This window comes from Oncorhynchus tshawytscha, linkage group LG11 (assembly GCF_018296145.1).
Source record: "Oncorhynchus tshawytscha isolate Ot180627B linkage group LG11, Otsh_v2.0, whole genome shotgun sequence".
Lineage (NCBI taxonomy): Eukaryota > Metazoa > Chordata > Actinopteri > Salmoniformes > Salmonidae > Oncorhynchus > Oncorhynchus tshawytscha.
In genome coordinates this window covers 14,977,140-14,991,387 of record NC_056439.1, presented here as the reverse complement: position 1 = coordinate 14,991,387, position 14,248 = coordinate 14,977,140, and the positions used below count along the sequence as shown (strand labels likewise).

General features: G+C 42.1%; 1 protein-coding gene across 1 annotated transcript in view; it reads right to left on the bottom strand.

Moving 5' to 3' along the window:
* Positions 1-2,401: 2,401 nt before the first annotated feature.
* The window catches only part of adck1 (aarF domain containing kinase 1), a 159,431-nt gene continuing 147,584 nt past the window's right edge, over positions 2,402-14,248 (bottom strand). The window contains exons 10-11 of the mRNA XM_024436825.2: positions 7,800-7,993; positions 2,402-3,766 (exon numbers count right to left, since the gene is read on the bottom strand). Of these exons, the coding sequence (XP_024292593.1) occupies positions 3,598-3,766; positions 7,800-7,993 (363 nt within the window). The 3' untranslated portion in view covers positions 2,402-3,597. The remainder of the gene's footprint in view (positions 3,767-7,799; positions 7,994-14,248) is intronic.

The window sequence follows — 14,248 nt, the reverse complement described above, 5'->3', positions numbered from 1 at the left end:
AACTGCCTTGTTCAGGGGCAGAACAACAGATTTTTACCTTGTCAGCACAGGGATTCGATCGAGCAACCTTTTAGTTACTGGCCCAACACTCTAACCACTAGGCTACCTGCCGCCCCAATTGATGAGAAGTGGGACATGAAGTCCCATGAACTGACCACTGAACATGGAGGAGAGGCTCACGGCAGAGAACCTAAAACTGGCATTAATTACCATCGTTGCTGAGTGGGTGGGGATCAACAGTAAGGTGTACGGAACTGCAATACCATTATCTGCATTGTGAACTAACATGATTTAATTAAATCGTTTAAACAAATCAGAAAATTACAGTTGAAATGTTAAGACAATTTTGCATTTGTCATATCTCTAAAAAATGATGTATTTGGGGTTTCTTGGAGCCTTTGCTCAGGTTTCTTCTGTGCCCCTGAAATTGCAGAACGAGCATGAGGAAGTCTATTGCTGGTGGGTTAAGTTTCTCAAAACCAAGTGAAATGCAAAAAAAAGTATTTGGTGACTATAACATGCCATTTACAGTGAATTCAGAATGTATTCACACCCCATACATTTTTTCCCACATTTTGTTGTGTTACATCCTGTATTTAAAATTGATAAAGTTTTGTGCCACTGTCCTGCACACAATACTCCATAATTTCATATGTTTTTAGATTTTATTTTTATTTTTTACAAATGAATTAAAAATGAAAAGCTGAAATGTCTTGAGTAAATAAGTATCCAAACCCTTTGTTATGGCAAGCCTAAATAAGTTCAGGAGTAATACCATATATTAAGTTGCATGGACTGTGTGCAATAATAGTGTTTAGTAACCTCTACAGGATCGGTGTCCCTAAACCGGGACTTTTGTTCCTCAATATGCAATAATGTGACTAGAAAACATTGTATACAACAGCCTACTTTCCGGGACATAGACATGTCTTATATGGGCAGAAAGCTTAAATTCTTGTTAATCCAACTGCAGTGTCCAATTTACAGTAGCAATTATAGAAAAAAATACCAGGCTATGGTTTGAGGAGAGTACACAACAACAAAACACTTACCACGGTAACTGGTTTGATACATTCACCTCTGAAGGTAAATAATGAACTTACATTCAGTAATCTTGCTCTGATTTATCATATGATTTATCATCATATAAAATGTAGCATAGTTTTGTTTGATAACATTTATTTTTATATTAAAATGTAGGAACTGGGTTCTATAGTTTGACCCCATTGCTGTCTCATGCTCTTTTACCAGGTCTAATGTGTTATATTCTCCTACATTCATTTCAAACCCAGATTCAACCACAAAGACCAGGGAGCTTTTCCAATGCCTTGCAAAGAAGTGCACCTATTGGTAGATGGGTAACAATTTTAAAAGCAGACATTGAATATCCCTTTGACCATATCCCATGGTAAAGTTATAACACTTTGGATAGTATAGCAATACACTTAGTCACTACAAAGATACAGGTGTCCTTCCTAACTCAGTTGCCGGAGAGGAAATCGCTCAGGGATTTCACCATGAGGACAACAGTGACTTTAAAAAAGTTAGACTGTGATGATGGATCAACAACATTGTAGTTATTCCTCAATACTAACCTAAATGACAGAGTGAAAAGGAAGCAGAATAAAAATACTTGAAAACATGCATCCTGTTTGCATGCAATAAGGCACTAAAGTAAAACTGCAAAAATTGTGGCAAATAAATTAACTTTATGTCCTGAATACAAAGTGTTATGTTTGGGGCAAATTCAACTCAACACATCACCGAGTACCAAGCTAAATACTGTATTTTCATGCATGGTGTTGGCTGCATCATGTTATGGGTATGCTTGTCATCAGCAAGAATTAGGGAGGTTTTTAGGATAAAAAGAAATGGAATAAAGCTAAGCACAGGCAAAATCCTAGTTCAGTCTCCTTTCCAACAGATACAGAGACAAATTCACCTTTCAGCAGGAAAATAACCTAAAACACAAGGCCAAATATACACTGGAGTTGCTTACCAAGATGCCATTGAATGTTCCTGAGTTGCCTGGTTACAGTTTTGACGTAAATTGTCTTGAAAATCTATGGAGACTTGAAAATGGCTTTTTAACAATGATCAACAATCAATTTGACAGAACTTTAAGAATTGTTTCAAGATTAATGAGCAAATATTGTACAATCAGGTGTGCAAAGCTCTTAGAGACGTATACAGAAAGACTCACAGCTGTAAGGTGATTATAACATGTATTAACTCAGTTACTGTACAAAATACAGATTTTGTAAATATACATAACTCTGCTCCCCCCCCACCACAGCATTGTCCAAATTGTTTAGTTGGTGTTTTTAAATGACAAGAATCCCCCCCAAAATACAATGCATTGCAGAACAGACAATGAAGCTAAAACAGAGAGAGAGCAGTGTGTGTGTTCAATTGGGATTATTTCCATTTATTTCCATTCCCCATGCAAACTCATTATGAGTGAACAATAACTCTCTCCTCCACACCTCCAACAACAGCAATAAATAGGATAAATAAAATAATTCACAGAATAATCAACTAACTAAAACATGTTCGAAGATGACAAAAAATTTAAATCCGTATAATAAAATGATAGCAATACCAATGCTAAACATACAGTCTTGGAACTGTATGTTGACAATGGTCAAGGTAAAATTTGATTACAGTAAATTGAATAATTTGATAGAGAAACCAGTGGTTACAAAAAGCTGGACAGTAACAGTAATGTTCTGAGGAGATTAGAGAGAGATAGAAGAGGGAGAGAGGGGTAGAAGAGAGAGTGAGGTGAAGAAAGAAGGAGAGTGGAATTGTTGCAGAATCAAGGGGGAAGAGGAGATAAACAGAGAAAAGCAGAGGAATGTAAATGTGGAAAACAGGCCATCCATTTCTGAACAAAAATATGACACTTCATTCTGCATCACTGCACATTTACAGTACATACAGTAGTGAGGTAACCTGAATACATACAAACTGTTGTTGCCATTTATGTACAGTGAGTGGCTTTGACCATATTTCACTGGGCACAGATGTCAGTTCAACATCAAATTTTGATCTTCAATTGATTGAGTTGTCACCTAATGTGAACTAAACGTGCCAATAATAACGCCCTTTTGTGGGGGAAAACTCATTCTGATTAGCAAGGCCTGGCTCACCCATTGCTGCGCCCCTGCCCAGTTATGTGAAATCCATAGATGAGGGTCTAATGAATTCATTTCAATTGACCGATTTCCTTATATGAACTGTAACTCAGTAAAATCTTTGAAATTGTTGTATGTTGCGTTTATATTTTTGCGTTTTACCTCTATCCATCGGTTTACACAGTGGTTAAACTGTCTCCGTGCATTTGGAGCGGATTGCCTGACTGTGCGTGTGTGTGTGTCAACTGTGTGTGTGTTTGTGTGTATGCATTTGTGTCAAGTTTTGTTGGTGTGTCTTCATGACTCTGCATCCCAAAGGCCCTATTTGTGTACGCCGTAGTGTGATGTGTGTGTACACTAAGTGTGTGTGCATGCGTACGCCCATAAGTGTGTATGTGTCTGTCTGTCTGCCTGTGTGTGTGTCTTTATGCGTGTCTGTGCCGTTGCCTCTCTTCTCTGATCAGTGTGTGTAGTGTAGACAGCTGAGCAGTGAACCGACCCAGCCTCCTAGCGTTGAGCCCTTGACCCACAGGAACAGTTCGTACAGGCTGATTTGCCAAAGGGTCAGAGACTCCGACATGGTGATCTGGAGACGCCGTGCCCTCGACTGCGCCTTGCTCCGCTTGTGCCTGACAGGAAACAAGGTGTGATGTAATCTTAGGAAGCAGCAAGTTATGGGGGAGATGAAGAAAGGGGGGGAATAAAGAAAGAGGACAAAATCCACTATGGATGGTGGTGAGATAGCTGGGAGGGGCTGAATGGAGCTGAAGGTTGGGACTACTCGCAACAAACAATAACAAGATAACTAGTGTAAAACATACTTGTGTCCGTAAAACGTATATGGGTTAAGAACATTTGTGAAAGACCACAGTTTTAAAGATATGGCAAATAGAAATCAAACTGGATGAATGGGAGAGGTTGAAGGGAGAGGAAGGACAGGAGTAAAATCAAACAAAATAGAACTATAGTAAAATAGACTTTGTCCATAAAATGAAAATAGTATGTATAAACTAGAAGTAGAGGCCTACGCGTTGTTGTTCACTAGTTTATTCCAATTAGGGGAGGGGTGGTAGGGTTAGAAAGTAATAAAGGAAAATATATTTAAAAAAAGATATGTATATACACTACCCTTCCAAAGTTTGGGGTCACTTAGAAATGTCCTTGTTAAGAAAAACACATTTTGTGTCCACTAAAATAACATCAAATTGATCAGAAATACAGTGTAGATATTGTTAATGTACAACGCCGTGTACTACTCCCTTCACAGAACAGCGCAAACTGTCCCTAACCAAAATAGAAGGAGTGGGAGGCCCCGGTGCACAACTGAGCAAGATGCTGGCAAAAGAACACAGACACCGGACAGAGGAACTCTGCCTAGAAGGCCAGCATCCCGGAGTCGCATCTTCACTGTTCATGTTGAGACTGGTGTTTTGTGGGTACTATTTAATGCAGCTGCCAGTTGAGAACTTGAGGCGATTGTTTCTCAAACTAGACACTAATGTACTTGTCCTCTTGCTCAGTTGTGCACCGTGGCCTCACACTCCTCTATCTATTCTGTTTCGAGCCAGTTTGCACTGTTCTGTGAAGGGAGTAGTACACAGCGTTGTACGAGATCTTCAGTTTCTTGGCAATTTCTCGCATGGAATAGCCTTCATTTCTCAGAACAAGAATAGATTGACGTATTTCAGAAGAAAGCACTTTGTTTCTAGCCATTTTGAGCCTGTAATCACACAGTTGAAGTCGGAGGTTTAAATACACTTAGGTTGGAGACATTAAAACACGTTTTTCAACCACTCCACAAATTTCTTGTTAACAAACTATAGTTTTGGCAAGTAGGTTAGGACATCTACTTTGTGCATGACAAGTAATTTTTCCAACAATTTTTTACAGACAGATTATTTCACTGTATCACAATTCCAGTGGGTCAGAAGTTTAAATGCACTAAGTTGACTGTACCTTTAAACAGCTTGGAGAATTCCAGAAACTGAAAAAATGGCTTTAGAAGCTTCTGTTAGGCTAATTGACATCATTTGAGTCAATTGTAGGTGTACCTGTGGATGTATTTCAAGGCCTACCTTCAAACTCAGTGCCTCTTTGCTTGACATGGGAAAATCAAAATAAATCAACCAAGACCTCCACAAGTCTGGTACATCCTGAAGGTACCACGTTCATATGTACAAACAATAGTACGCAAGTATAAACACCATGGGACCATGCAGCCGTCATACAGCTCAGGAAGGAGACGCGTTCTGTCTCTTAGAGATGAAAGTACTTTGGTGCGTAAAGTGCAAATCAATCCCAGAACAACAGCAAAGGACCTTGTGAAGATGCTGGAGGAAACAGGTACAAAAGTATCTATATCCACAGTAAAATGAGTCTTATATTGACATAACCTGAAAGGCCGCTCAGGAAGGAAGAAGCCACTGCTCCAAAGACTACGGTTTGCAACTGCACATGGGGACAAAAGTCACTTTTTTTGGAGAAGTGTCCTCTGGTCTGATGAAACAAAAATAGACCTGTTTGGCCATAATGACCATCATGTTTGGAGGAAAAAGTGGGATGCTTGCAAACCTAAGAACACCATCCCAACCGTGAAGCACGGGGTTGGCAGTATCATGTTGTGGGGGTGCTTTGCTGCAGGAGGGACTGGTGCACTTCACAAAATAGATGGCTTCATGAGGAAGCAAAATGATGTGGATATATTGAAGCAACATCTCAAGACATCAGTCAGAAAGTTAAAGCTTGGTCGCAAATGGGTCTTCCAAATGGACAATGACCCCAAGCATACTTCCAAAGTTGTGGCAAAATGGCTTAAGGAGAACAAAATCAAGGTATACGAGTGGCCATCACAAAGCCCTGACCTCAATCCTATAGAAAATGTGTGGACAGAACTGAAAAAGCGTTCGCGAGCAAGGATGCCTACAAACCTGACTCTGATGCCTACACCAGCTCTGTCAGGAGGAATGGGCCAAAATTCCCCCAACTTATTGTGGGAAGCTTGTGGAAGGCTACCTGAAATGTTTGACCCAAGTTAAACAATTTAAAGGCAATGCTACCAAATACTAATTGAGTGTATGAACTTCAGACCCACTAGGAATGTGATGAAAGAAATACCAGCTGAAATAAATCATTCTCTCTACTAGTATTCTGCCATTTCACATTCTTAAAATAAAGTGGTGATCCTAACTGACCTAAGACAGGGGATTTTACTAGGATTAAATGTCAGGAATGGTGAAAAACTGAGTTTAAATGTATTTGGCTGAGGTATATGTAAACTTCCGACTTCAACTGTGTATTTGAAAAATATATATATGGGGGATTGGAAGTCATGCAGACAATTACAATGATGGAATCTACAATGTATAAGCTGATCTACCCCCTAAAAAAGAAATATATGATGAGACAGTATAACAGTGGAATACTGGGACTTACCAGGAATCCCAGTGCTGCGTTAGTCATTGCATAACACCATGGTGAGATTGTAACATGACTGACTACTGAATGTTTTAGAATGATCATCCCCCACCACACTGTAGTGTTGTCACAGCACAGACTGGGGAGACATCGACTCTGCTGTACCAGACAGCTCTCTCTGGTGTGTGCGGCCTGCCCTGTGGTAGGACAATGTGTTCTCCTTGATGGAAAGAGTTGAAGGGACATCGTGTCTAAGCCATCATTCCTCCTCTCCCAACCAATTACACAGCACAGGGAAAGCCATTGCAAAGTCTCTCTCTCTCTCGTTATATTTGTTTTCTTTCAAATACTCTGAGCGTCCGATTGAATCTGTCTGGAGGGCCAGAGCAAATGGGCAGGGTTTGCACTTTCGCCACTATTTTTGAGCCAGGCAAGCTCAATTAGGCCCAATATTCCCCATCTAATTCCCTGTAGATCTGCATTTTGTGTTCTACTACTGCTTAGTTTTAATAGAGAGCTGCTGGAGCAAAACACTGAATTTCACATCTCACTGCCTCCCCCTCTTCTCCATTGCACCTCTTTTCCTCATCTATCCTCCCCTCTCTCCTCCCTCTTTTGTCCACTCTCCTTGCTCCTCCTTTCCACCCTTCTCATACTTCATCTCCTCTCCTCTCCTCCACCCCTCTCATCCCCCTTTTTTCCCCCCGGAGGCATCCAGCACCCTCCCCTCCTCTCTGTCCTAATGATTTTTCTCAGAGACAATCATGGAGTTGTTCATTACAATGGTAAGACTGAATCAATATGGCCACTGCTGACTGCCACTGAAAGTACAATATAATCACAGCATTCAGCCAGCCAATTACACACACAGACATTCAGAGAGGAGCTGGGAGGGAGGAAGGAAGAGAGTGAGGAAGGGGAAGGACCGCAAGTAAGAAATGTTTACATTTTCCTAAAGCTTAAATAATGATTACTGAAACTGATGTGATACAAATGTGTGTGTCAAAGCATGTGTGTGTTGCTTGTCTAAGGGGATGCACATAGATTTTCGGTGAGTGTGGTGGACAGAGCAGCAGGACTGTCACAGAGGGACTGGAACCCTCTGGTCTGCAGGGTTAGGGCTAGGGGTTAGATTTCAGGGGTTAGAGGTCAGGGTCTCCCTGGCTACATCCCCGGTGCAGCATTGGGACATGATGGAGGAGAAGCATGCTGCTGACTGCAGGATTAGGGTTAGAGGTCAGGGTCTACCTGGCTAGAGCCCTGGTGCAGCATCGGGACATGTTGATGAAGGAGGAGGAGGCGGCTCTGGTCTGCAGAGTGGTCTCAATGCCTCTGAGAAGATCGTTGGTCTTCAGTAGCAGCAGCATCTGACGGGGCACGCGGTTCAGCAGGTCACTGATCTGGGGGAGGTAGAGAGCTGCGTTCGACCTGATCTCCACGTCCTGAGAGAGAGATGAAAAGACGCACACAGACATGAGAAATAACAGAAAATAAAATTAACAATACTCAAAGCACATAAATTCTTGTTTAAAACAAAAGATTGATAATTTGTCAGACATTGATCAGGAGATGCAATTGAAGAGGTAGAACAACCCAGACAAGAAGACCACGTTAGTGACAACTCACTTGAGTGGGTTGAGTCACTGACGTGATCTTCCTGTCTGGGTTGGCACCCCCCCTTGGGTTGTGCCGTGGCGGAGATCTTTGTGGGCTATATTCGGCCTTGTCTCAGGATGGTAAGTTGGTGGTTGAAGGTAACCCTCTAGTGGTGTGGGGGCTGTGCTTTGGCAAAGTGGGTGGGGTTATATCCTTCCAGTCTGGCCCTGTCCGGGGATATCATCGGATGGGGCCACAGTGTCTCCTGACCCCTCCTGTCTCAGCCTCCAGTATTTATGCTGCAGTAGTTTATGTGTCAGGGGGCTAGGGTTAGTCTGTTATATCTGGAGTATTTCTCCTGTCCTATCCGGTGTCTTGTGTGAATTTAAGTATGCCCCCTCTAATTCGCTCTTTCTCTCTCTCGGAGTACCTGAGCCCTAGGACCATGCCTCAGGACTACCTGGCATGATGACTCCTTTCTGTCCCCAGTCCACCTGGCCATGCTGACCTTTTGCACCCTCGACAACCACTGTGATTACTATTATTTGACCATGCTTGTCATTTATGAACATTTGAACATCTTGGCCATGTTCTGTTATAATCTCCACCCGGCACAGCCGGAAGAGGACTTGCCACCCCACATAGCCTGGTTCCTCTCTTGGTTTCTTCCTAGGTTTTGGCCTTTCTAGGGAGTTTTGTCTAGCCACCATGCTTCTACACCTGCATTGCTTGCTGTTTGGGGTTTTAGGCTGGGTTTCTGTACAGCACTTTGAGATATCTGCTGATGTAAGAAGGGCTATATAAATACATTTGATTTGATCTGAACAAGATGTCTCTCTCTCTAAAGTGTGAAGTCAGCTGCGATTCCTCCCTCCCTCACCCCCTTCTCTCTGTCTCCTTGGTCCAGCCTCTCTGTCTCTCAGAGACAGAGTCAGTATGAGCAGTCAGTCAGCGTGCGTCCCAGAGGATGTGTGTTTGTTGACAGAGCTTAGAGAGATGACAGACTGACTGGCTGGTTGGAGTCTTTCTGCTGACTCATTTAATACAGTCTCCCAGTCTCTGTAACAGCAACACAGATACACCGTTCACACCGCTAGAAATGCTATTGACTTACTTCTAAAAACCTTTTTAACCAAAGTTTGCTAAGAGTCGGTAGCAAGCTGATTAGTTGTCTGTTAAAACCAGTAAAGGGTGCTCTGCCATTACTTTGGCTTCCCTCCAGGTCGAAGGAGAGGGATAGTGTTAAAGGAAAGGAAGGGTAGACAGAGTGTCTGATCTGTAGACTGTTTCATTCCAGTATCAAAGCAGCCAGTCTGGTCTCTGGTCATCAGTAGTTCAGTATGCCAGACAGAAGTAGAGAACATTTAGTCTGAACCAGCTACACTTCTCTCGCCTTTTAAGGGAAAAAAAAAACTAAATATACCTGAAAAAATATTTAGACTGTAGTGTTTGTGTGTGTGCATACAATGCGATTTCTCTGCAAACAAATTAACAGACTTTCAGAATGCTTATAGAGAGGGGCACTCAACATGTACTGCACTTACAAAAGGGACTGATGATTGGTTTAAATAAATTGAAACAAAGAGGATTGTGGGAACTGTCCTGTTAGATTTCAGTGCAGCCTTAGATTCTATTGATCATAACACACGTTTTTTCCAACAACAGGTTATGGCTTTACAACCTCTGCCATATTGTGGACTCATAGCTATCTATCAAATATAACACAGAGGGTTTTCTTTAATGGAAGCTTCTCTAATGTCAAACATGTCAAATGTGGTGTACCGCAGGGTAGCTCTACTGGTCCTCTATTCTTTTCTGTTTTTACCAATGACCTGCCACTGGCAATCAACAAAGCATGTGTGTCTATGTATGCTGATGATTCAAGCCGATATGCATCAGCAACCACAGCTAGGGAAATAACTGCAACCCTAAACAGAGAGTTGTAGTCAGTTTTAGAATAGGTGGCTAGTAATAAACTAGTTCTGAACATCTCCAAAACTAAGAGCATTGTATTTGGTACAAGTTGTAGACCTCAGCTAAATTTGATAATGTATAATGTGGCTGTTGAGCAAGTTGAGGGCACTAAATTACTTGATGTTACCTTGGATTGAAAACTGTCATAGTTAAAACATATTGATTCAATGGTTGTGAAGAGTATCTGTAAAAATAAGAGATGCTCTGCTTTTTTGACACAACACTCAACAAAGTAAGTCCTGCAGGTTCTAGTTTTATATTATCTTAATTATTGCCCAGTCATATGGGCAGGTGCTGCAAATATGGACCTAGAAAAACTATAGCTGGCCCAGAACAGAGGCAGGTCTCGTTATTCACTGTAATCGGAGGGCTAATATTCAGTCTCTGGAATATAAAGAAGACTGGCTCAGGCCGAGGATCTCCTTCAAGAAAGACATCAGGGACTGTAACATACTCTGTTTCATGGAATCATGGCTCTCTCGGGATATACCGTCCCGTCAGACTATGAAATCGGCATCGCACTGCACACTACCCTATCCCATCTGGACAAGAGGAATATCTACAGTGCCTTCGGAAAGTATTCAAACCCCTTTTCCCACATTTAGTTAAATTACAGCCTTATTCTAAAATGGATTTAAATGTTTTTCCCCCTCAATCTACACACAATACCCCATGACCAAGCAAAAACAGGTTTATAGATATTTTTAATACATTTGCAAAGATTAACAAATTAAATAGCACATTTACATAAGTATTCAGACACTTTACTCAGTACTTTCCTTTTTCCTATGCCTATCCCTTCATCCTTTTTCCTATGCCTATCCCTTCATCCTTTTTCCTATGCCTATCCCTTCATCCTTTTTCCTATGCCTATCCCTTCATCCTTTTTCCTATGCCTATCCCTTCATCCTTTTTCCTATGCCTATCCCTTCATCCTTTTTCCTATGCCTATCCCTTCATCCTTTTTCCTATGCCTATCCCTTCATCCTTTTTCCTATGCCTATCCCTTCATCCTTTTTCCTATCCCTTCATCCTTTTCCCTATGCCTATCCCTTCATCCTTTTTCCTATGCCTATCCCTTCATCCTTTTCCCTATGCCTATCCCTTCATCCTTTTCCCTATCCCTTCATCCTTTTCCCTATCCCTTCATCCTTATCCCTATGCCTATCCCTTCATCCCTCTGATCCCTATCCCTTCATCCTTTTCCCTATCCCTTCATCCTTTTCCCTATCCCTATCCCTTCATCCTTTTTCCTATGCCTATCCCTTCATCCTTTTCCCTATGCCTATCCCTTCATCCTTTTTCCTATGCCTATCCCTTCATCCTTTTTCCTATCCCTTCATCCTTTTCCCTATGCCTATCCCTTCATCCTTTTTCCTATGCCTATCCCTTCATCCTTTTTCCTATGCCTATCCCTTCATCCTTTTTCCTATCCCTTCATCCTTTTCCCTATGCCTATCCCTTCATCCTTTTTCCTATGCCTATCCCTTCATCCTTTTCCCTATGCCTATCCCTTCATCCTTTTCCCTATCCCTTCATCCTTATCCCTATGCCTATCCCTTCATCCTGATCCCTATCCCTTCATCCTTTTCCCTATCCCTTCATCCTTTTCCCTATCCCTATCCCTTCATCCTTTTTCCTATGCCTATCCCTTCATCCTTTTCCCTATGCCTATCCCTTCATCCTTTTTCCTATGCCTATCCCTTCATCCTTTTTCCCTATCCCTTCATCCTTTTCCCTATGCCTATCCCTTCATCCTTTTTCCTATGCCTATCCCTTCATCCTTTTCCCTATGCCTATCCCTTCATCCTTTTCCCTATCCCTTCATCCTTTTCCCTATCCCTATCCCTTCATCCTTTTTCCTATGCCTATCCCTTCATCCTTTTTCCTATGCCTATCCCTTCATCCTTTTTCCTATGCCTATCCCTTCATCCTTTTCCCTATCCCTTCATCCTTTTCCCTATGCCTATCCCTTCATCCTTATCCCTATGCCTATCCCTTCATCCTTATCCCTATCCCTTCATCCTTTTCCCTATCCCTTCATCCTTTTCCCTATCCCTTCATCCTTTTCCCTATCCCTTCATCCCTTTCCCTATCCCTTCATCCCTTTCCCTATCCCTTCATCCTGTTCCCTATCCCTTCATCCTGTTCCCTATCCCTTCATCCTTATCCCTTCATCCTTATCCCTATCCATGATTTAGCTGTGCCATAACAAAGGGGTTGAATACTTATTGACTGAAGACATTTCAGCTTTTCATATATATATATATATATATATATTACAGAATTATTTTGAATAATAATAAAATAAAAAACAATTGAAAACATAATTCCACTTTGACATTACAGGGTATTTTGTGTAGGAGTGACAAAATCTCAAAGAAAATGTGGGCTGTAACAACAAAATGCAGAAAAAGTCGAGGGGTGCGAATACTTCCTTTAAGGCTCTGTGCATTTGTCAGGAAATTGCAGCACTGTAAAACAAGTATTTATTGTTTTCCTTTCAGAGACCGTACCATCCTCCTTTTTCATCTTTCATTCCCCCACTTAGGGTTCTGGTCAAAAGTGTACTACGAGGGAATATATAGGGTGGCATTGAGGCCATTTTCCCTCCTCTTCAACAACCTGCCATGCTAATAGCCGTCCATCAACTATACTAACTGAGAGAGGGAGAGCCTGGGAAACATGTCAAACCGGCGTTTATTTGACTTTGTTTATCCCCATAAGCCCCTTAAAAGGAGAAGGAAAGGAGGAGGGGTGGAAGGCTTAAGGGCCTAAATTAAGTGGCTTCAATTCCGACTGCTACTGTGCTGGTGTGTGCGGGACTCACATAGGTTCCCAAAACAAAGGCAGAATAGTCCAGATTATACAAATGCACACGCAAATTATTATTTTTTTTTAATGGAAGGAAAGTTGGCAATCAGAAATGAAAGACTGAACCCCATCACCCCCTCATCCTTCTTCTACCCCCTAGCTAACCCACAACCTTCACGCCTGACACTAAACTGCTTTGATCCTGGCGAGAGGCGTGTCAACAACAAAGAGAGCCAAGTGATGGAAGATGCTTAAGTAGACTAAACGAGAACTTACTGGGATCCAAATAAACAGATCTATCAACCCCTGCCCATGTGCCCCTTGGCCTAGAGTTCATCCAGTGTGTGGTTGTGTGTTTGTGTATGCATATACGTAACATAATCCTGTCAAGCGGAATCACGTAACAGCCTTGTAACAGTTAACTGAAATCAAAATAAACAACATTTGGTGCCATCAATAGTCTGGGCCGATGTCTTATCTGTCCTGGATGCGTAGTTTGGTGATACTCCCCATCCCTCAAACCTGTGATACGAGACTGGCCCGACACACTAAACCACGCTCGGACTAAACACTTACTGACTCACGCATACCAACTACGCATTGGTAGATTTATATGCACACAGTCTCCTTACTGGACGATTTATATGCACGCCATCTACTTATTGGTAGATTTACAACACGCATTACAACCTCAGTCACACAAATACAGAGCGCCTTGTGTGTGTGTGTGTGGGCATAGATCTGTTTGGTAGGGTGAAATACTGCCTGCACCTAGCCCATTACTCCTCCAGTGTGTGTGTGCGTTTATGAGCGAGAGCGCCGTTCAGTCAGTCCCTCAGATTTATTCTTCTGTATTCCCCATTACTATTGTTGTGTTAGTGAGTGAGTATGCAGTGTATGTGTGTGCTCTGTCTGTGTGTGTGTAGGAGTAATAGCTATAGGGTGATTCTCAATTCTTCCCCCGATTCCTTGTGTTCTCTGTCCTCAAAACATCAGAGGGAAATGAAAAGAGCATTTACGGGGACGATCTAACTTGTGTAGCGCATTTTGGAATTCAGTACATGGATTAAAGCTGCAGGGTCTGGTCTTTCACTTAGTTCTGTCTGGTCTAGGAGTCACAGCTACTTTCCTATTTCACAATAAACTCAATTTCAGATAACAGACGCTGGGCAAACACCTACTGCTGATGCCACTGTGTGTGTGTGTGTGTGTGTGAGAGTTAGGCATTGGGAGGATGAGGTGTGTTTCCTCGGCCAAGCACACTCCCGCATTCCACTCAAAAGTCAAGAGTGTCTGTCTGTCTGTCTGTGTGC